General features: G+C 37.7%; 2 protein-coding genes across 2 annotated transcripts in view; both read right to left on the bottom strand.

The window, feature by feature from the left end:
- Positions 1–5,113: 5,113 nt before the first annotated feature.
- CER1 (cerberus 1, DAN family BMP antagonist) lies at positions 5,114–8,172 on the bottom strand. Its single transcript, XM_035311000.1, has 2 exons — positions 6,878–8,172; positions 5,114–5,456 (listed from the first exon to the last, which is right to left on the bottom strand). Exons 1-2 carry the CDS (start codon positions 7,403–7,405, stop codon positions 5,163–5,165), a joined length of 822 nt encoding a protein of 273 aa, XP_035166891.1. The 5' UTR covers positions 7,406–8,172; the 3' UTR covers positions 5,114–5,162.
- An 8,633-nt stretch (positions 8,173–16,805) lies between these two features.
- FREM1 (FRAS1 related extracellular matrix 1) overlaps positions 16,806–21,166 on the bottom strand; it is a 47,463-nt gene continuing 43,102 nt past the window's right edge. The window contains exons 31-32 of the mRNA XM_035309895.1: positions 18,298–18,383; positions 16,806–17,438 (exon numbers count right to left, since the gene is read on the bottom strand). Coding sequence (XP_035165786.1) covers positions 17,239–17,438; positions 18,298–18,383 — 286 coding nt within the window. The 3' untranslated portion in view covers positions 16,806–17,238. The remainder of the gene's footprint in view (positions 17,439–18,297; positions 18,384–21,166) is intronic.

Below are 21,166 nucleotides of genomic sequence, written 5' to 3' on the forward strand. Positions count from 1 at the left end.
CCCCCCCCAACACTAACTGCATAATATGGACTTTACGTAAAGTGCAACGTGGACATATTACACAAAGATTATTAAAAGTCTGTGAAATAAGAAAAATGCCCACATTCTTTGGTGAATAATATTGCACAATAGTGTAGAATTCCTCTTGGAGTTTCTGATGTCTGTGTTGTGTTGTTGTTGCTGTTTATAAATTACCACAGGAGCCACCAGCTGTCATCATAAAAATTTTATTGGCACTCTGTAAATATTAAATCAGCATGCTAAAATCAAGCCATGTGCAGGAACAGCTGATGCTCTGTTACAGAGAGCACATGCAAGAGAGAGGTATGCACTATGACTCCCTGGATTCTTACTGCTTACAAGTCCCGAGCTTCATGAGGCTGTGTTCCAGGATTCATTTTGTGTCCAATTGTGCCCTATGATCGATGTGCAGTAGGGGCTGTCTGTGCTCAGATATCTCCTGGGTTGAGAAATCAGCCTTTTCAACAGTACCTGCCTTCCTGGATCCTTCTAAATTGTGCAGTTTGTTACTGCCACTTTTTTCTTTGGCACCATTTTAGTTGCTCACTTCCTTGGAAACCTTGCTAGTATAAATTGGAGACTCTTGTAAACTTCAGAAGGAGCCAAATTCTTTATGTCGTGAAGGTCCACATTTCTGGTGCATGACAGAGGTCCGTATTAGTCATATGCCACATTGAAATGAAACCTGCCCTGGTTCTGGCCCAGAAGCTTTTGTCGGTCACAATGTCACATACTGAGGATGAGGCACTAAAAGTTAAAGGAATATATATCTTATAAACTTGCACAATGCAATTTATTTTTTTTTTCCTTTAGCCATTTTCAAAAACAAACAAAAAACATTTCAATCTATTCTCACTCAGCATCCCTTGGCATATTTTACTCATGCACCTCAGGGACTCCATTTTATCTCCCTCTCTGACCTAATCGCAAGGGAAATCAAAGGTTAGATTCATTTTTTTGATCCCTCTGCCTCAGCTGTAGGCATGGTGAATCCCCCAGCCCAGAGAGGTTAAATGAGGTCTATACTAAACCAGGCAGTAGTCTAATTTAGGGGGTTGATTTTCACCCAGCCCTCCAAAGGCATGAAGAGCTTCCCTCAGGTAATTCCCTGCTGTAACATTAGCTCTTCTAAGCCATCTCTCCCTCCAGGGCTTACTGCTGGGAGTTCAGGCAGGGTGACAGGAGGGTTGAACGTCTCCGTAGCTATTAGGCTGTGAGGTGCATTTGAACCATCTTCAGCAGAGAGTAAATGGCTGCTAGTAGCAAAATCCTAAAGCAGCAAAACAAAAACTCCCCAAAAAAGGCCATAGCGAAGGATAAGGCTGGCATCTTTTGGTTTTTGTTATGTTGTTTTTTTGGGGGGGGGTTGCTTTGTTTGGTTATTGTGTTTTGTTTGTTTGTTTGGGGGGGGGGGAGGGAAGGTGTTTGTTTTGGATTCCATTTAGCTTTTGATTTGTTCTTCATTGTTAAATTGAAGTGCGTTTTGCTGGTGCCATGGAGCATGAGGCACTGTAAACAGGATGAGTTTGTTCTCCATACAGAGATTTAATGTTTTCAGCAATACTCTTGCAGTGGGCCAAACACATCATCTTCTTATCTCCTTTCTCATTTGAGGAAAGGGAATGCTGGTAGCTGCCAGGTGAGCTTTAAATGGAGCTGAAATTGGTAGCTGCCTACCAAATATTCAAGGAGTTAGGATTAGCAAAACAGAAAATGTAAAATGTTTATAATTCACTATTAGTACATGTTTCCTGTTTTCACTGGCAAAGTCCCAAAACAGTCCCCCCCTGATGGGGGACCCCAGACAGCCTCAACCCTGCACCTCTTCCCATGCACCGCACACGTCCCCAGCTGCCCCATACAACGTGGTTATGCAGCTGTACAGACTGGCAGGGGGCTCCTCCTGGATTAAGGAATCTCGTTGTCCTGCAATTCCAGTGAGGAGCTCATAAATTTAGGAGAAAGTACTGCATGAGATTTCACTACCTGTCAGTAAAACACACTAAAGCCTGTTAGCTAACAGCCATGAGGTTTGCTGTGAATATTTCATAAGTGTGGTGGACAAAGTACCAGCCACAAAGTACTGAGTGCAACTTCAGAGATTTTTTTCCTGGAAATTATGGTTCAGTAGAATTCACTAAGAGCTACCCTCTGGTGTTTGATGTAGTTACAGGCATTAAAGCTAACCTTGTAAAACCCTTATTATAGAGAATAGCATACAGTGAAGATATAATTTTCTTAAGCAATAAGAATAAACAGCACTTTTCCTCAATTATTTCCAAGGTAAAGAACAGAAACACTCCACATCCATTACAAAAATATCCAGGAGGTCAAATAAAATGTCATAAATGCACAAACTTCACTTGAGATTGAGGTGAGCTTTCAGACAGATCTGTAGCTATAGCTTAGTCTTGTTCTGTACATTAGGTTTGAACAGTAGAGGTCACATTACAGTACTCCACTGCAAGCATAGTTACAGTGGGAAAGTTTTAATTACAGGAAGCGTGTAACCTCCGAGAGCACACAACTGAAGTGAAGACATGCAGGTTTGCTGCTTTAATAGCATTACCACAGGAAGGATCCGTATACTGATAGGGGTCATTCCCCTCACCTTTCTGACCCACATCATTATACTAGTAGAGGCCATCGTAGTTGTGCCAAGAGAACAAAATCTTGTTAGCTCTAGGCACAACTTACTCCTAATAATGAATTTTCAGAGGCTGAGAAGTCTTATCCAATTAACACATTCTTGATTTTGCAGAATGCTGTGCTAATTACATGCAACCAGTCATTGCTGGGTTAATTAAACATTCATCCAAAAAACCTACAGCACTAATCTAATTAGCAATTACTACAGCTGTCATTACCTCTTTTCACCTCCTTTTAAGCTGTGCAAATTCACACTAAGAATCTACTCCTGCAGACTTCCTACATGAATAGCTTTCTTTGACTACAGTAATCTTCAGCACACAGAAGGAGCTTTAAAAATTAGGCTGAATTCTTTACAGTCTAAAATATAACTTCAGTTCTGCCATTCATATATGCAAAAGTCACAGTTTAGCAGTCAGTCATGTCAAAATTAAAAGACTGGAAGACTTTTCTTTTTAATTACCTTTTTATTGGAAGCATAGGTCCTACCTTCAAAGTGGTTCTCTGTGAGTATCAAGTCTGAAACACACTTGTGTTAAAAGAGAAAATGCAGACAAAGATTCCTGTATATTCATGCAGCTTTAAAATGTCAGTAATTAGAAGCCTCATAAAATTTAGCTTTATCAAGTTAAATAGTAAAGTTGGTCATAATCTCAGCCCGTTTATGCTCTGTGCAGCCCAGCATGTGATGGCAGATTTCTGAATCCTTTCACCAGCTGGCATCCTAAGAATATCAATCAGTATTATAAAGCTATAATATATATTAAAATAAGTTAAAAATAAGTATTTATTGGGTGTAATGCATTCAGTACAAGGATGGCAAAACCTTAACAGCTTGTTATTTGAAATGACATTATATACCATGCTGTAACATACAAACAGCTATATACAGTTTACACAATAGTTCTTAATGCAAAAGGACAGACAGAAGGCTGCTTAGTTTTAATGGGCAATTTTTATTATTTAGAAACAGGTTTATATACAGTGAAATATAACTATCTACTAGTCTTCAGTTCTGTCACTGCATGTAACATGCAGACTGATACTGCAGCAGTTCAGACTCAGTACCAGAATATCATTCAGATGCAATTTTCAGTAAAATTAAAAATGGGCATTTCACTCTAAATCCACAGTGAACTTGGACAAAATATTAAGACACTTCTGGTCACAGCACAGTTCATACACAAAGGAATCATTTACCAAGCCCTTGAATTGACCAGCTATACAAATACTGATTTCCAATACCCAAAGAAAGAGCTGTGGATAGTTTAATAAGAGGGGCTCAGGTCTGACAGTATGGCAGTAGCACTAGAACAGATTCCCAGATGATTACGGGAGCTGCTTAGAAGTAAAATGGTCCAGTTTGGGGAATCTGATCTCTGGCTGGCAGACAAGTCCAGGGAGAAGCAACTGGAGAGAGCAGCAAAGTCAGCAATTCAGCTAACAGTCGCTGATGCTGTACTGGCTAGGACTGGAATCAGACCTTTTCTAACAGAAGGCCTTCTCTGCTGTTCCTATAAACCTATACAGGTATAGGCATGCTGATAAGAGATCCTTTTGCAGATTTTCTTTTTCAAGCACACAATTGTGTTTTCTGCTTTAGTTTAGCTGTTGAGAACACTACCTAAACTTTATCTGGCTGTCACCACCAACACTGAAATTCATTGAACTGGAAAATGTGCATTGTCTTGCTACAGTGATCTTAAATAATAACAACAATTGTAATCCATTAATTTCTGGTGCTTTCTGTGGAAGTGTATCTTTTTCATTTTTTTTCCTCCTTCTACAATATGAAAGTTTCAATAAAAATACATGCAGAGGAACTGCAGGTGTGTAAAAAGAGAATAAGTGGTTTCTATGGCAAAATACCATTTGCAACCTCTAAGCGTCTAAGTTGTGAGGTAAGTTAGTTTTCACTGGAAACTGAACTGCAGCTGGGAGCAATCAGAATGACCCTAACTCATCACAGCTCTCTTCCTGCCTTATGTCCCTTTATATTTTACACTCTCCAGTTGCTATCTTGATGTAAAAACAGACCTGTTTTTGCAATTAAGAGACTAAAGCCTCCTCTTTGTTGCCAGTAGAACAATACTTGCAGTCTCTGCAAGTAAAGGCAATGTAAAACAACCATTAAAATAGGTTTTTGGAGAGATAAATCATCAGGCTAGTTCTTCAGCTGTTGTTTGCTAGCATCCTCGGATATTAGTTTTCAGAAGGGTGGAAACTTTTAGAAGGTTCTCCTTGTTAAAATTAAAAAAAAAAAAAATGCAGAAACCCAATAATCTCATCTCCATTTCTTTAACAACTGCAAGGAGACATCTGTTAAATTTTAGATAAAGTTATTGTTGAAGCAGAGAAGCAGTTTATGTAGAAATGTGCATCTTTAATATTTTAGTGTAACTATGTGATGAAAGCCTTTGAAGTTCTTTGATTATTTTTTTTTCCATTGGCAAATTCTTATGATCAGAGACTTCAGACGTACCTTGAATAGGTTAATTGTGCTCATGTACATTTTCATGCAAATCTGACTGTTGAGATTCAAGCACAGGATCTTTAATCTTCTGAATCTCGCATTTACACTCTTCCACAATCATGACTTCTTTGACTACTGGGACAGAACTGGTGCAGTTGAGATCCAAGCGCTTCATGGAAAATTTGGTGGGCATGCACTGAGAACAAAAGGTATAAAGACGATCTTCTGGACCAGAAACATGAAAGGAACTACACTTTCCAAAACACAGATTATTCTGTACAATCACCTTCTCACAGCTCTCATGAGCAATACCCTGAAACAGAAAACAGTTTGAAGATCACCGTATTAGCAATGATACATGAATATAGGTTAGTACCAAGTCTAGATTTCTGGTCTAGGAAGCATGAAGGCAGAAATAACAAAAATAACAAAAATAACAAAACAAACAAACAAACAAACAAAAAAACTCCAAACTACTATGCTACAAGAACTATTTTCTTTCTCAGAACATTTACTTTAAAAATGTTTATTTTCAATGGCAAGCAAGCAGTAAAATACAAGACTGGTTTGTGCTTTACCAAACTTTAGAACTCCTATGGGCAGTTGTTAGATTGAACACTGGAAAAAATTCTGCTCAAGTCAGAGCCTTTGTGAGCTGGTGGGGAAAAATCCAATAGGTGGATTAACCTTTTAATTGATCTCTGAGTTCTGCATTTCCAACATGGTTAAGCAGCCTTTCCCACTTGCAGGACTTAAAACATCATTTTGTACCAACATTCTTGCAAGCTAAACTCAGCTGTAATCTTGGTGACTTATTTCGATGTGGGAGATGAATATAATGGTATTTAGCAGTTTAAAATAAAATAAAATCTTCAAAGTGTAATTCAAGTTCTGTAATTTTCTTGATTTGGAAGATAATTGCTTGTATCAGGAGAGACTGTCACATTCCCTAGTCAGGAAAAGCTAGACTGAAGTTAGCTGCATAACTGCAGCCATCACGGAGAAAGCTTGCAATATTACACTGACTCAAAAAGTAAAACAGTACAAGTGCCTAGGCCACATATGTCTGACAAGGAAATAAATTTAGGGATGTAAAAAAAAAAGTGGTCCTTGACTTATGGTCAGGGTGTTGATAGAAAGCTGAGAATATATGCTGCCTTATGAGGAAAACAGCACTGTTGTCTATACTACTTACTCGCCTTGATGTTACAGTATGACAGAATGGCCTCATCTGGACATGGGACAATTTACCCGTTCTCCAACATTCTTAGCACAGAATTAGATACATGCATCAGTCTATCAGTTGATACAATAGACAAGAATATTTGCTTAGCTGTAGGAAATCAACCAGCTTCTCCTGTAAATTGTTGTTCTGGGATGCATTTTTTATACATATGTACATATATAGAGAGATGTATAGCAATTCATGTATAGAAACATTATAGACGTATACCTGTTGTATAGAGAATTGTTCACCACCTCCCTGCTTGCTCAGGCTAGGTCAGAACATCATTGCAAACAGAGAATAAATAACTCTGAATACTGAATGTGTAGCTTTCCAGTGCTGCAGTTTAGCAGTCTGCCTCATGAAAATAAAGCTTTGAGTCTTTCTCAGAGCTTATGGAGTGTGTGGCCCTGTGTCTCTGCAAATGAACTAACCCATGTGTCTTTACTTGCTGATTATAAGAGGCAGGGAAAAGGGCACATTTATTGACCTTGGACACCTGTTCTTACCTGGGAAAAAGGCAGGGTTCTGCAGGTTTCTTGGTTCATTTCATTAGTCTTGATGGGCAGGACAACCTCTTCAGAAGCTGAATTTTTCCTTAACATGAAGTGGTCCCAGAATTTCTTGGCATCTTTTCTATATGTAGGTTCAACCTTCCTCTTGCTGGAATAGTGGGATGGAGAGATGTTTTCCATGGGAGAGACCTCTCTGGGTGCTGTCCAGGTTCTAACATCTTGGTCTGCATAGAGTTCTGCATTAGGAAGGATGAATCTGGACATTTTTTTCTCCCCTTGCTTCTGACTCTCTCCTGCTGTCTGTGGAATTGCTACAAAAAAACTTGGTTGTCCCTGGGTTTCCTCAACACCTACTGGGTTTTCCCCCACCAGCTCACGAAAACTTTGACTCTCAAGCAGTTTTTTGTCCAGGTAGAAAAGCCGCTGAAATGGCCTTCTGCTTTTCCTTTGCTGTGAATCTGCCTGTGGCTCTGTGGCTCCAAGATGTGAGAGCACTAGCAGCTGAAGGAGAAGCAGTGACATGGTGCTGCTGAGTGTAACCCTGTAGACCCGCTGCTATTGCAGTGAACGCAGTGTGCTAGCTTTATACAGGAGCCTGGTGTCAGCTTCAGTTTGTGTGCCAAGAGGAGGGGGGAGCTCAGGGAGACCCTAGTGTGCTTAATTGTATTCATTTGCTGTAGATCACAATTATGATAGTGGAGTTTGTGCTAATGAAATTCCACTTTCAATCTGTATAATGTGTATTACAAGCTCCTATCTAAAAACTAGTAACCTAGGATGGTATGGGAGACAGGGGGAGTCAACAGGAGGAAATGTTTGGATAAGCAGTCTAGCTGAGGCCTGGGAATCAAGGAAACATTTGAGGTTGTGTATTAGCATGTTCAATGTGGTCTTCATTGTTTATTTTGACTTTCCATTCCACAAAGCTAGAGACTGTCAAAACAGGGAATGTTATTTCATCACAACAGGAAAAGGCAAGCTGATTAATGTTTTCTAAAACATGAAGCTGGATCTGGAGATGTAAAATCAGTCTGTGTTTTCAAAAGTTGCTACTAATTTTGGTCTTTCAGATTTTGAACATGATCCAAGGCCTGCATCAGCACTGCTGCAAACTGGCAGACTTGTGCTCACACGCCCAGAGGAAGCTGGCAGAAAACACTAGATCTAGCTTCACCTCTTTCACAGGAGTTTTGCAGATGCGGGAGTGCAGAAGTATTACTAGTCCAGAGCAAGTTCACAAGGTCAATAAAATCTGCACCCTCGATTCTCAAAGATCAGTACTGAAACTTCCTGTACAGGCACCAAATATCCAATAAAGCTGGTAAAGAAAATGAGGAGTTAAGTAAAATATGTTAGAACTGATGATTCTAGACTTGAATGTCTCAATGGAAGTATCTAAAGACTACCAGAGCTAAGCTGGAGGCTTAGTTTTGCAAAGTTATGCTATGCAGCATGTGAGAAGAAACTTCTGGTAGTTCAGCATACGTAGGAAAGCACTGAGAGAAAGAAAAAAAAAAATTATATAAATATCTCAAGCATTGATTCTAATCCAAAAAATATTTAAAGGAAATTCTGCTTCAGATAACTTGCGATGTCAGTACTCTGTTCTCTACACATACCTGTTTCTACTGGGAAGATTCTATCAATAGACTTTTAAGTTTGTAGCTAATTTCTTGATTACTGTTGAAAAACAAGCAGGTCTGTGCGAGATGTATGGAATAATATGTCTATCTTTTCAGGGGAATTAGCTTATTGCCTGCTAATCAAAGTAAACTAAGTTCCTTGCAAGGCACTGACATAACACCCAGTGGAGATTTAGAGCTTGTCCTCATTTCACAGTTTACTTGAGTTAAAATTTGTTCTTGTCTTGAGTTGAACCTTGAGACAGAAGTGCATGGAGCTCCAGCAAGAATGGTATTCACACACCACCATTTGTGGTGCTTTGACCTCAGTGGGATGAGGATCTTGTTAAGGGAAACAAAACTGTCAGGCACAAAATTTATTGCTCTGTATCTTCACTCAGATAAATTTAATTCTGTCACTGATTTGGTGTCTTCCTGAAGTCTCAGGAGTGCCCTGGGACAGCAGATTCTCCCTCAGTTGTCAGGAGTGAAATCACAGGAAATCTTGGCATCTGCAACAAGATCAGCTATGACATATGCGCCACAGAAGTCCTTTCATCAGGTTTACATAAGCATGTGCAGTAATAGGGTGGAGCAGGAAAGAGTCAAGAGGATTAATTTTATTGTCCATAGCTAATTAAGTAGTCTAAAAGTACAGTTTGAATCCTCACACCCCGTCTTCATTGGAAACCATGTTTAGTTGAAGTGATTGAGGTTTGGATCTAAAATTCCTTATATTTGATGCATAGTGGTGGTAGTTGTTCAGAATTACTCAAGGAGGATAAGTATATTGTTTGTGTAAAGGTGGTGCTTAGGGGTGTGGTAAACTTGTTAGTGCTAGGTTACTGGTTGGACTTGATGGTCTTAGAGGTCTTTTCCAACCTAAAAGATTCTGTGATTCCATTATTCTATGACTTTTTATCCTTTTTTCCTAATTATTGTAGTTGCTAGGAATGTTACAAGACAGGGATGATACTCAGACCTGTGTTGTATTATTGTATTATAATATTTTTATAAATTTTGTATTATAATTGTATTATAATTTGTATTATAATAACGTATTATATTTTATTACTATATTGTGTTGTAATATTGTATTATATTGACACAGAAGGGTCTGACATGTTTGGTAATGACTTTCAAATTAGAAGATTTGATTGTTTGAAGCAGTATATATTTTTGCAGCTCCTGGCTTAAGAATTTAAAAATATAAAGTTCACTAAAACAATTTAAAGTCCATTTCTTCTGGATTATAGAAATACAACAGAAATATTATTTCTGTTTGCTTTTAAACTGTTTTCCACTTCCTTTGTCAGAAGTACCTTTTCAACAAGTTGAACATAGCAATGTACCAGTGCATTTTATTTAAAAGGTCCAGCTATGGTCTTGATCCTTTAATGCTCGTTTCAACTTTAACCACATGAGCAAAATTATACGGATAAATTAACTCACATGTATGTTTACAGAAATGACACCTAAGTGCCTGGAGGGACCAATTTACCTCTTTTCAAAGCCTTCTGAAAATAAATAAATAAATAAATAAATAAATAAAAATCCCACCGACTTCAAGGTAAAAGAAGAACAGACTTTTAGTCTTGGTTAAATGTTACCCTAATCTGTCCTGAAAGAAGAAGCATACATTCAAGGCCTTTCTTATCCAATGTGTCCAATGTGGCTGAGGCATGGTTTAGTGCCCAGACAACCTTAATTTCTGTTGGAAGCTGCTCATGTTTGTAATATGAATACGAGCAAAATTATTTTATTACTGCCTTTGTTTTTTTTTTTTCTTATCAGAGGGTTTTTCCTGCATCTTTTCACAAAGAATAAATCAGGTTGCAAGAAGGAAATATGGTGCAAACGATTTTAAAATGTCACACAATAATTAAGAAAATGGTAGTACTGCTTCTCCCAAACACGTGTATGTAAAGTAAACTGGTGTGGATTATTGGTGCAGTACAAATGTTAACAAGGAATGCATAAAAAATTTATTCTGGCATATACATATAGATGTTAAACTGCTACTGTTGCATTTGCTGTGCACTGAAAAAAAAAAAAAAAAAAAAAAAAAAACTGTTTAAGATCAGGATGGTATTTTCTGTTCCATCCTGTACCATAGAGCAAGAAAGAAGGCTGAAGCAAAGCAATGCCAACATATCTCTCTACAACCTAAAGGCAGAAAACTGAGCTCTTATCTCCTCTAGGCTAAGCCAACTCTGGTTCCTGTATTTTCTTGGATAGTTTTACCTAAAGATCTGCTGAGAGCCAAAAGCTGCATGCCAGCTCTGGTTCTGCCAGGCCAATCTCATACTGCTTCTTCATGCCTACAATAGTAAGTTGTGGCTGCTTTCCAAGAGACAAATTTGATAAGAAATGGGACCTGGTACATCCTGGAACATAGTTTATTCTATATTTACACACAGTCTAGATCTGCTTTGGAGTCAGCTGCATGAATAATTGCACACAGGTAGCAGGATATGTCCTCAGCCTCTTGTTTCAGCCAGGAACCAGCCTGCATTATGGGAAGGTATTCCAGCTTGGACGGTGAATTTGGAGAACCACTACAAAGATAAAAATAGTAAGTATTTGTACGTCTCTTTGTGGTGACATCAACCGCATATACTAATAATTGACAAAAGGAATTGGACTGAGCACATTATCATTATGTTCCAAATACAGCTAATCTCAGATTTCTACAAAAAGCAATGATGTATCTTTTACAAAAACTTGTTTTCCTGCCTGATTATCCTTTCATGTAAGCATAGCACATGTTTTCACTGTATTTTGGTTGTTAAATTTTGTGGCTAAATGCAGCAGCGTCTTTCAGGCAGGCTTTGATTTGCCTTCATAGTAGCATTTTTTCAGGACATTCTGCTTTCAGAAATAGTTACCATGAATGTTTGCCCATCTTTTTAAAACACTATCAGGTCTATAGATGACAAGTGACATGCAAATGCAAAGTGGTATTATTCATTTGTTTCAGAGCTGGAGTTTATTCAGTCATTATGGACATAAACTGAGTAATTAGTTACACTGCCAGTTGATGCCTAAAAATAATTCTTAGGCAGTGCTTGAATTACTTGCCTTCTGTTGAGCTAAATAATTTCATCATAGCATGATTGATGATTAAATAATTAAAATAGATTTTATATTTTACAGTCCACTTCAATATCCTATCTTTTTAGAAACACATTCTATGTAGACACACTTGTATCCAGATATATCTTTTACAGAACCCATATGAAGACCTCAGAACTAATGAATTAGCACTGTGCAGTTTATTCTCCAATTATTGTACTTATCAAAGAAAGCCATCTGTGGTCTTTGTTTTACTGAGTTTCGGGGAAACAGATCACATAGAGGCCTCATGGGGAAGTTATAATTATGAAACCAAAAGGCTTTTATGAAGTATGATATGAAAGAATAGGCAATAAATAATTTTGTATATTCAACCTTATGTACTGTACAGCATGAATTTCACCCTTTGTTCAGCTTCTAGTATTCTGTTACGTTGTTTCTTGCATTGACTCATTAATACACCTTTCCATTCACATTTTTCTCTTTCTTTTCTCTGTGCTGTAGAAACTGAGCTAGAATCTAAGTTTCAAACTACTGCCAAAATGTAGATTCTTGCACTTGAAAATGTTCACTTTTGTGTCTAGCAGAGCTAGGATAAGCTTCTTTTCTTATGTGTTGATTCATTGCTCTCACAGCACTTGACAGTAAGTAAGGTGGAATGATCTGTATGGCATTAAGGACACATGATGCAATGGATTGTTTTCTCTCTATTGCAGTTCTCAGGATGGAAGATTTTGGACTGGTAGCCACCTCTGAAGCATTTCCTCAATCATACTGGTACATATGTATCACCTCATTGCGAGCATACTCAATTCCAAAGCCATGCTGAGGAGCCATGCTGTGTATGTCCTTGATTGCCACAGCTTATTAAACCTTGAGACAGTGGAGGAGGATTCTGGGCAATGGGAAATTTCAGTCTTGAGGAAGACACACCTTTCTTAGAATAATTTGTTAAGAGCAGTGGTAATTCACCAAGTAATTCAGCAATACCAAGAAAATGTTTCTAGAGTAATTCAAGAAAGAAGATGCAGATAAGTTTTATTTCATTAGAGTAGAAATGTATTAAGACTTGTCTGAAAATTTTGTCTGTATGCATAAAATAGTATCCTTTTGCATACTGTGCTCATATCCAATTATTTAGCTATCATGTTCCTATTCTTTAGGGCTTCCACTACTGAAAAAAATACATTATCTTGGCTCTGTAAAAATAAACTAACAAATCTGTGTTCTTGTTTTCTACCTTTATACTGGTCATGTACTGATGCACAGAATAGTAGTTAAGCAGTGGAGATAGAGTAGCAGCATTGTCCAAATTACAAGCAGCGTAGCTTCTTGTAATAAAAGAGAAGTGAAATCTCCTCCATGAAGCTGACTGAAGATTACTGAGAAACAATGTCTTTTTTTTCTATTAAATTTAATATGATCCTTTAAATGATGAATCTTATTAAAAATCAATTTTATGGACTGACAATCCTTCTTGAAGTCATTCTTTCTCTTATATATCTGCTTGTAGACTTGTAACTTTCTTTAAATTTAATTCTCAAAATAAACATTCCAGCATTTTCTGTTAAACATATAGTTTGCTTATGATACATTTGTCCTTATAGTACTAATTCAGGAAGACTCATGCAGAAGAAGAAACAGAATTCAGAAACTGCAAAGAATAAACAGCAGATATATTACACTTAACTATAAGTACATTTCTACTATGCCCAACACTTACGTTTTTACCACTAGCTAAAAAATAAATAAAAAATAAACACTAAAAACACCAAAAAAAAAAAAAAAAACACTCAAAAAAAAATGAAAACAACAACAACAAAAAAACACCTTTGGTTCAGTTATGGAAGGAAACTGAAGAAACACAGGTTCACCAAAATTATATGTTTCAGTTTTGTATTGACACAAAGTTATACATAACAATATAGATAGTGTCCTGAATACAGTAATTAGGTTAGCACCAGTCGTGTGATGTAGATAAGGGAGAATCACAGTATTTGCTGAGTTATATATATAATTTCCTCAAACCTATTTTTATAATTTTAGAATGAGTGAAAAAAGAATGCATTCATTACATTTCCATGTGTACAGAAGTGATTTCAAAAACTTTAGTGATTTTTTCCAAATTACAACTTGATCTCTATGACGTTAGTAAAAACACACTTGCTCATACAAATACAGTTTGTTCTTAAGTTATTGAAGCTTGTTTTCCCTGTATATGGCTGAATTTGGGGGGCAACGAGGTAATATTACTAGCTACACTTACTGGATTATTTCAAAGGTCTCCACCCATGGCAAGATCTCAACAGTGTAATAGCACAAGAATTCAGGTCAGAATATTCTCCTTTGGAAGAAGTGCTCCCGTGACATCTGTGAGTCATCTCCTATGCTCTCAAACTTGTTTGAAATTGGTCAACAAATTGAAAAGATAGCTGACAGGGATAGGAGGTAGTTAAAAGAAGCAGGCACATAAGCAGCTCACCATTCCCTTTTTAGAAAGCCAGGCTAACAACAGTTGTGGTGTTTGTTTTTTGTTGTTTGTTTGTTTGTTTGTTTGTTTGTTTTTTGGTTTTTCACTGAGCTGTCACCTGTTGATTCTGTTGCTGTTAAAAGGCACATGGGTAGTTCTGGTAAAATAAAACGTGCTCTTTCAGATGTTCACATTCTGGTGCTCACAGGTGAACACCAGAATTTACATGACTTTCAGCATCTCAAAATTCCCTGTTGACACTGATCCTTTGAATGCTCAGTTTCCCAAGTATGTTCAGAGTCTAAATCAAACTGTATTAAAGACTGAAAAAGTTCCCAGCAACTTCTCAGGATTTTAGACTTTTTCTTTACTAAAACTCTTAGAGACAACAACTTCCTGTGGCAATAGAAAAAGTGACTTATTTTTGCTTTACTTTTTTTGAATATGTCATATTTTTTGAACATATCCTAATAAAGAGTGCAAAAATCATTGAAAAAAAATACTTCATTTTTAAAGACAAATTATAATTTATGAACAAATGAAATTGAAAAACAATTGATTTTTTTTTTAATTGAAAACAAATTGAAAAACAATTCATCAGCTTTTTAGGTTAGCAATATCCTTCTACTATCATATAAGAATTTTAGCTTCATTAATGTATTGTATCAGATCTCATGAAAGCAGCAAATGCATACAGTTTGCAAAACTAACCATCTGTTGTGTACTGAAAACTTCTTACACCTCAATTGCTTTAAGGTACTTCAAGCAAAGTACAGAAAAGGGATATTTTCCACTCTTCACACACAAGCAAATTTCTGATATCAGTGCTGTCTCAGTATAGTCATTAGTCATTTATAAGTTACTGGTCCTGTAACAAACTCCATGGCCAAAATTCCCTCTCTGTTAAGGTCATTCATTATATAAGTAGGAGAGGTACTTAATAATCTTGATAGGTTTTATAAAGATAGCACCAAGCTCAGCAGTTTTTATAACAAGAAGTTCCTAACAAAATAAAATGTTATGTTTATGTTTAACAAGTTCTCTTAGTCATTTTTCCCTGCAATTCCAGAACACAATAATAGCAGATACCAAGTGTGCTTTGTTGGACCACGGGTTTTGGTTTTTGTTTGTTTGTTTTTGTTTTTTTTTTCAGTGAAAAGAAATATATATATATATATAAATTTACAAAGAAATAAAAACAGGTCTGGACAGGTACTCAGAAGCTACTTGTTTTGGGGATATTCTTGAAACAGCATATATATCATGTTGGTTTAGATAACTTCTTAAGCAAAAGTGTTAGTGTCTATAAAATGTCTAGAAGCTTGGCATAAAGATTATAAAGACAAAAACAAATAATGGAATTATGTTTGGTTGTATCTGTTGATACCAACAATGAGTGATATGGTTCTGTCCAAAGTATTTTACCTCTAATCCTGTGAGGCACTCATGCTTATTTGCAAGAGTCCCTTCAGAAAGGTCCTCTCCTACATGGAAGGACTGACCAGCTACTCACATGCCTGTGCTAACTTGTCATCCTCAAGGAGGAGGGAGGGACAAATAATCCCTGGAACAGTTCCTCCAGCACAGAGAGGAGAGGTGATTCTGCTGCATCTGTTCCTTCACAGGACTGAGAAATTACTTTGAGGAGCCCTAGAAAGAGCAGAGGTGCAAGTGGTGCACAAATGTAATTGATCAAGAGTCTGGCCGAATTGATGAGCTTGTAAGGGGCATGGACAGAATCAACTGCTGGCAGCAGGCAAGCAGATGGGAGGGCTGAGAGTTCATATGGTACAGGGTAAATTCTCCATACTCGGTGCCACACCACCTGTCATACACTCATGGCAGGCAGAGGGAGGGTTTGAGAAAAGCTTTAATTTTTTAGCAAGCTTATAACTTGTTTCCTTTTTTTAATTTCAAGGCTGGCAGTAAGAAGGTCCTAAAACAAGATTTTTGTCACATCAAGAATAACTTTACTATAATGTTACCAAGTGGTAACATGACAATGGCATGTATATATATAATAAGTTTAAATTAAGTTATGGGCAGCTCTTTGGTTTTGTTTTTTTTTTATTATTATTATTATTATTTTTCCTATTAAATGCTGTTTTTATGCTGTTTTTAAGCTATTCTCAGAATTAAATCTGGATTTTTTTATAATTATTTTTTAAAAACTCAAATCCCTAATAAGGACTTAGATTAATTCTCTTCAAAAGACATAGCTGCTTATGTCTCACGATTACATTGGCTTATACACACATATAAATCCGATTGATGTTCATGTATCACTGAATCCCATGATACTATTCTGGAATTAAGCTTCAGTATTAATTTTTGTGTGTGTGTAAATCATCCTTTGAGATAGCATTAGATTTGCAGAGGTCCCATTATTTAATTACACTGTAAAAATTATAGCACCATCCTGCAATTCTAAAAAACAGTGAATAATTTTAGTCAGAAATGACCAATAATGTGCAGTTCTATGTGAGCAGATCCATTAGGATCTGAAGCTATTCTTGGATGGTAGAAAAAGAAATACAAGGCTTTTCCTCATGTTGGTACTCTGTCACTAAACCGTATCACTGGTATTCTTTTTGTAAAACATTGTACTGGGGCATCCACACAAAAAGTACAAAGTACAAAAAGTATCCTGACAAAATGTCTCACCCCCCCCCCCCCACACACAAGATAACCTGCTTTCAGCCAGCAGAGTCTGCCCTTATTTCCACCCCAAACAGTAATTCTTTCTCTGTGACTGCAGGGTAAAACTGCTGTTTTTATTGCAAATGAATTAAACCAATAGCCAATTCACAATCACTCCTTAAGAGCGAAGCAAATCAACTGATGTGCTACTTTCTTCTTTTTTATTATTATTAAAAATACATCTATATATATGTTTATGCAGAAATTTGATGAAAGCTATCAGGCCTGGCTCTTTGGTGTGAAAATACAAACGAAAAGTGACAGATCAAAGTCTCTGGGGAGAGTTCAAAGCCTTGACCTGGAATTACTGTTTGCAACTGACCTCTATTTCTTGTTTGGAGTCCAATGCATCTGCATCTCTGGCAGCATAAAATAAAACCTCAGTGATAATTAAGATAGTTTTCTGTCTGCATACCGTCACACATCAGCAGATAAATAGACTGAAACAAAAGGAATATTCGCGTGCTTTCATAGGGATCCTCTATTCTTTACAGCTTTCTTGAACATACATAGCTGTTCCGTTTGACCTTCCTGCAGTCAGTTACTTGCCATTTTCCTCTCTTCTGCACTAATACACAATTGTTGCCTCTCTTTGGAAAGTGATAGAAGCCTCTTCTCCAGTTTACGTATGTGACAGGCTCTCCTCCATTCCACTCCCAATGTCCAGGATTGACTTGGTCATTCAAGCCTGTGTGAAATCATTAAGACAAATGAGTGATATTTTTCATCCCTGGAGCCTGATGCCAACAGAAGCACGTTGTCCTATCCCTCTTAAGATAATATGCAAGATTGTGCAGACAAAAATAAATAAATAAATAAACAAACAAATCTGGAGGAATACAAGTAAAATACATTTTAATATTTTGTACAGCATCTAGACTTATCTTTTTCCTCATTACTGGACTACAATGTTTTCTTTCTCTCCATGTGTATCATACCCCAAGTTTCTCTTTTGATACTTAGTATGCTAAATAGAGTGTTATATTCAAGCCTGGGCAGCTTCAGACTTCATGGATTCCTCCTGAAAATAAAATCCTGCAGATCTTCATAGATCTTGTTAAAAGGATGATGGTTAGCACAACTTAAAGCATGCCTTTTCACTTAGCCTCTGAGTTCCTAAGACCAAAATGGGCCAGATGTGACCTTTCTTAGCTAGAAGAGATCACAATTAGAAAATTGACAAAATGGGCTTGTAGTCTTGAATCTTATCAGAGGACTTTATTTCTCTCAGGTTAACAGAATCGTAACACCATTGAGCATGATTACAAACTGAATGTAGTTTTTAGAACTGATTTAGTTTATTTATTTTACCAGCTAGCTTTAAAATGGGAAAGGTTTCTAGGCAACACAGATCATGATAAACTCTTCTTTTTGATAAAGACTCATAAAATTATCCAGGTGCATGATGGCTTTCAGTTTATGCATTGCTCTGAAATACCAAAAGCAGCAGAAAGTTGAGGGCGATGCAGCATTTGAAAACTGGGCTGAAACTTGTAGCAGTTTAAGGCTTTATCATCAGTTACTTTATTGTCAGCTGATATACTTGCCTATCCAAAAAGGCTTCCTCCCACTGAAGTCCCACAGCCACTGCATGTGTTGTTCATTAGCCACACTTGCTAGACTCCCCTGGTATCTAGGCTCAACAAGAGAGGAGAGAGTAATTAGAATTCCACAGAGCGACAGACATCTCCCATGGACTTATCAACAAGAAGCATGAAGGATTCTAACATACACCATATACCTAACATTTCACAGGAAAATCAGTACTGGCATGAAAGAATAACTACATAAAAACTTAGTCTTACATTTACCAATTACTTGTAGAACTTAAGTCCTAGACTGATTTTTCTAATTTTCTAATGGAAAAATCAAATTGGCTGTGCAACTGAAATAAGTGTATACAGGACATGTGTACCTCATACTCAAAAACTATGTTATAAATCATGGACATAATTGTTTATCGATAGTGTCTTTTCTCTAAAATAGAAATCCACCACACTGAAAATCAAAGTCACCAAAAGATACAGCTTCAATTATTTGGTAGTACAGCAGTCTGTATTCTTTTTAAACAGTTTTCTGACAAAGCTAAAGCTCTGAATAACACAGTTTAAAATTTGGGCATAGTTCAAAATAGAATGAAGTCCATGTGTAATTCAGGGGTTTGATTTAGAATGGCAGGGTGGTTCTGAGAGGTAATGTTGGGTTGTTTGCAATGACTGTGCATTTAGTTCAGATCTGAAAGGAGTTTTGGTTTGTATTAACTAGATTTAGAATGAAACCAATGCACCAGCTCAAAACTGTCTGTGCACTTAAATGCCCCCAACAGAGGGCTTGCAAAACTTGAAACACTGAGTGGCCTTGCCACTGCAAAGCCCGCCAACTAGTACCAAGCATGCAAACATCAGTAGGCTGCTCTTAAGCCATTTAGAGGTCAGGCCAGATTCTGAAGCATTGAGAGCCAACTGGCATCTTTCAGGTTTGCCAGGAATTGTCAGCTGTCAGCAGTTCCACTTACATGGTTATCCATCTTTTTGCCTGCCCTGATTTAATGACACATTTTTTTTACCTGTCATGCCTACTCTCACCCTTCCTCTCCTACAGAGTCTCTCCCATTTCTGTTTTCCCATACTTATTTATGACTGTTTAGTGTAACAGTGATGCTAACCCCTTTGAACATCATAGGTGATGCTTGATAGGGCCCAAAGAAACAACACTGCTCATCAAAACATGTTGTAAGACTGCAAAAAACTTTTTCTAGCAGAAGTCAATGGCATCATTAGAAGTTATTTAATTTTGTGACTGTTGCCAGATACACTGGAGACAGAAAACCAGTATTGCTCTGAAGAGAAAAAGGTTGTTCTTAAGAGGTGGGACAACAACCAGACCTCAAGGGTGGCATAGCAGACGTTACTGAGACAGAGAAAAGATTCCACCACCAAGTCTGCCAGCCAGTTAGAGGCCCATGCCTGGAGCTCCATTCCTGTCTGTGACACACATCTTTTCTAAAAGTAATTTATGATCCTGTGGGTGCTATATCATAATCCCATGGAAGATAGGGCAGCAGGTAAATTTTACATCAGGGGGAATTCCTAGCAATCTGCAGAGTTCTGCACAGTCCTGTTCACACAAAACCTGGGTCATTCCTTATTCTGGGCACACAGGAACATGATACGGAGCAATGTTGATGGTATGCTTCTGCTGCAAAGGCCTATTCCATTACTCCTGCAGTCAACTGAAACAGCACAGGATTCACCCCCCCTACTCCTCTTTGCACAGCAGATACCCCAACGCCTGCAGGACAGCTGTGTGTTAACCCTGATGCTGTGTGTAATCAAGGCTGCTCTAGCCCGAGGTCCATATAGTAGTAACACGAGCCCTAACAAGGGCCTCCTCAGATCTGGGACCACCAAAGGACAAAGTGTAAAGGATCTTACTGACATCTTCCATGTACACTCCACAGGTAGAGATGTGGCAGGGTGGCCTCAGAAACACTGATCATGACTTTACAAATGGTAGACTGACCCAGCAGAAAGTTGTTAGAAACATCCAGACAGGGCTCAGGGATTGCACACCTCCTCATGGTACAGAATCCCCAAATTTCACCCACTGTTTGCAAAGCTGTGGTACCAGCTCTTCTATATGTACTCTTTGTCCCCTTATGTCACAAGAGTGACATGCTTCTTCTCTGTGCCCAGCCACCAGGCCCATCTACCAAGTCTCCAGTGAACAAAGCAGTTACACTGGCTAATGGCTCTTGGAGAGTTTTGGATTCTTCTTCCTCAAACAAAAGGTCCAGGAAAGCAAGGCAGCTCACTCAGGGTGTCCTCCCCAGGTAACTGACTCAGCAGCAGGATGCCATTCCTCCTCACAGTGACTGTGGCTGGCTGGTCATCAAAATTGGGGCCGATGAGAGATTTGGGTAGCAGACTCAGTGGTGTCACCATTAGTGAGCAAGAATAAAAATAGGCATTTTATCTGGCTGCTGCTTAAAGACAATCAAAGCACCAGAACTTAGTCAGTTACTTTAGAGAGTTGTAATCGTTTTAGGAAAATTAAAAATAAACAAAAGTACCAATTTGTTTCAGGAACTGCTATATCATTTACATACAAGGGTGGTCTGAGCAGTAACAGATTCAGACTTTCTTCAACCCAAGTATCAGGGAGAGCCTTCAGAATTGTGAAAGGAAAGCAGTGCAATAATTATGTTATCTAATCTTTCCTGCATAGGAGTGTTTTCCAAATACAGCCTGACCAACAAACATGACTGAAGGGAGAACAACTATTCTAATTGTTAAACCTGGTCAAGTGTTTTGCGGTATTGTAGGGAAATGAGAACAGTCCTGAAATACCACTGCTGTTAATATTACTAACCTGTGCATCCAGGCAGAGCTCCTGACACAAGAATTGATGAAATAA

The sequence above is a fragment of the Oxyura jamaicensis genome, chromosome Z, assembly GCF_011077185.1.
Source record: "Oxyura jamaicensis isolate SHBP4307 breed ruddy duck chromosome Z, BPBGC_Ojam_1.0, whole genome shotgun sequence".
NCBI classification, from domain to species: domain Eukaryota; kingdom Metazoa; phylum Chordata; class Aves; order Anseriformes; family Anatidae; genus Oxyura; species Oxyura jamaicensis.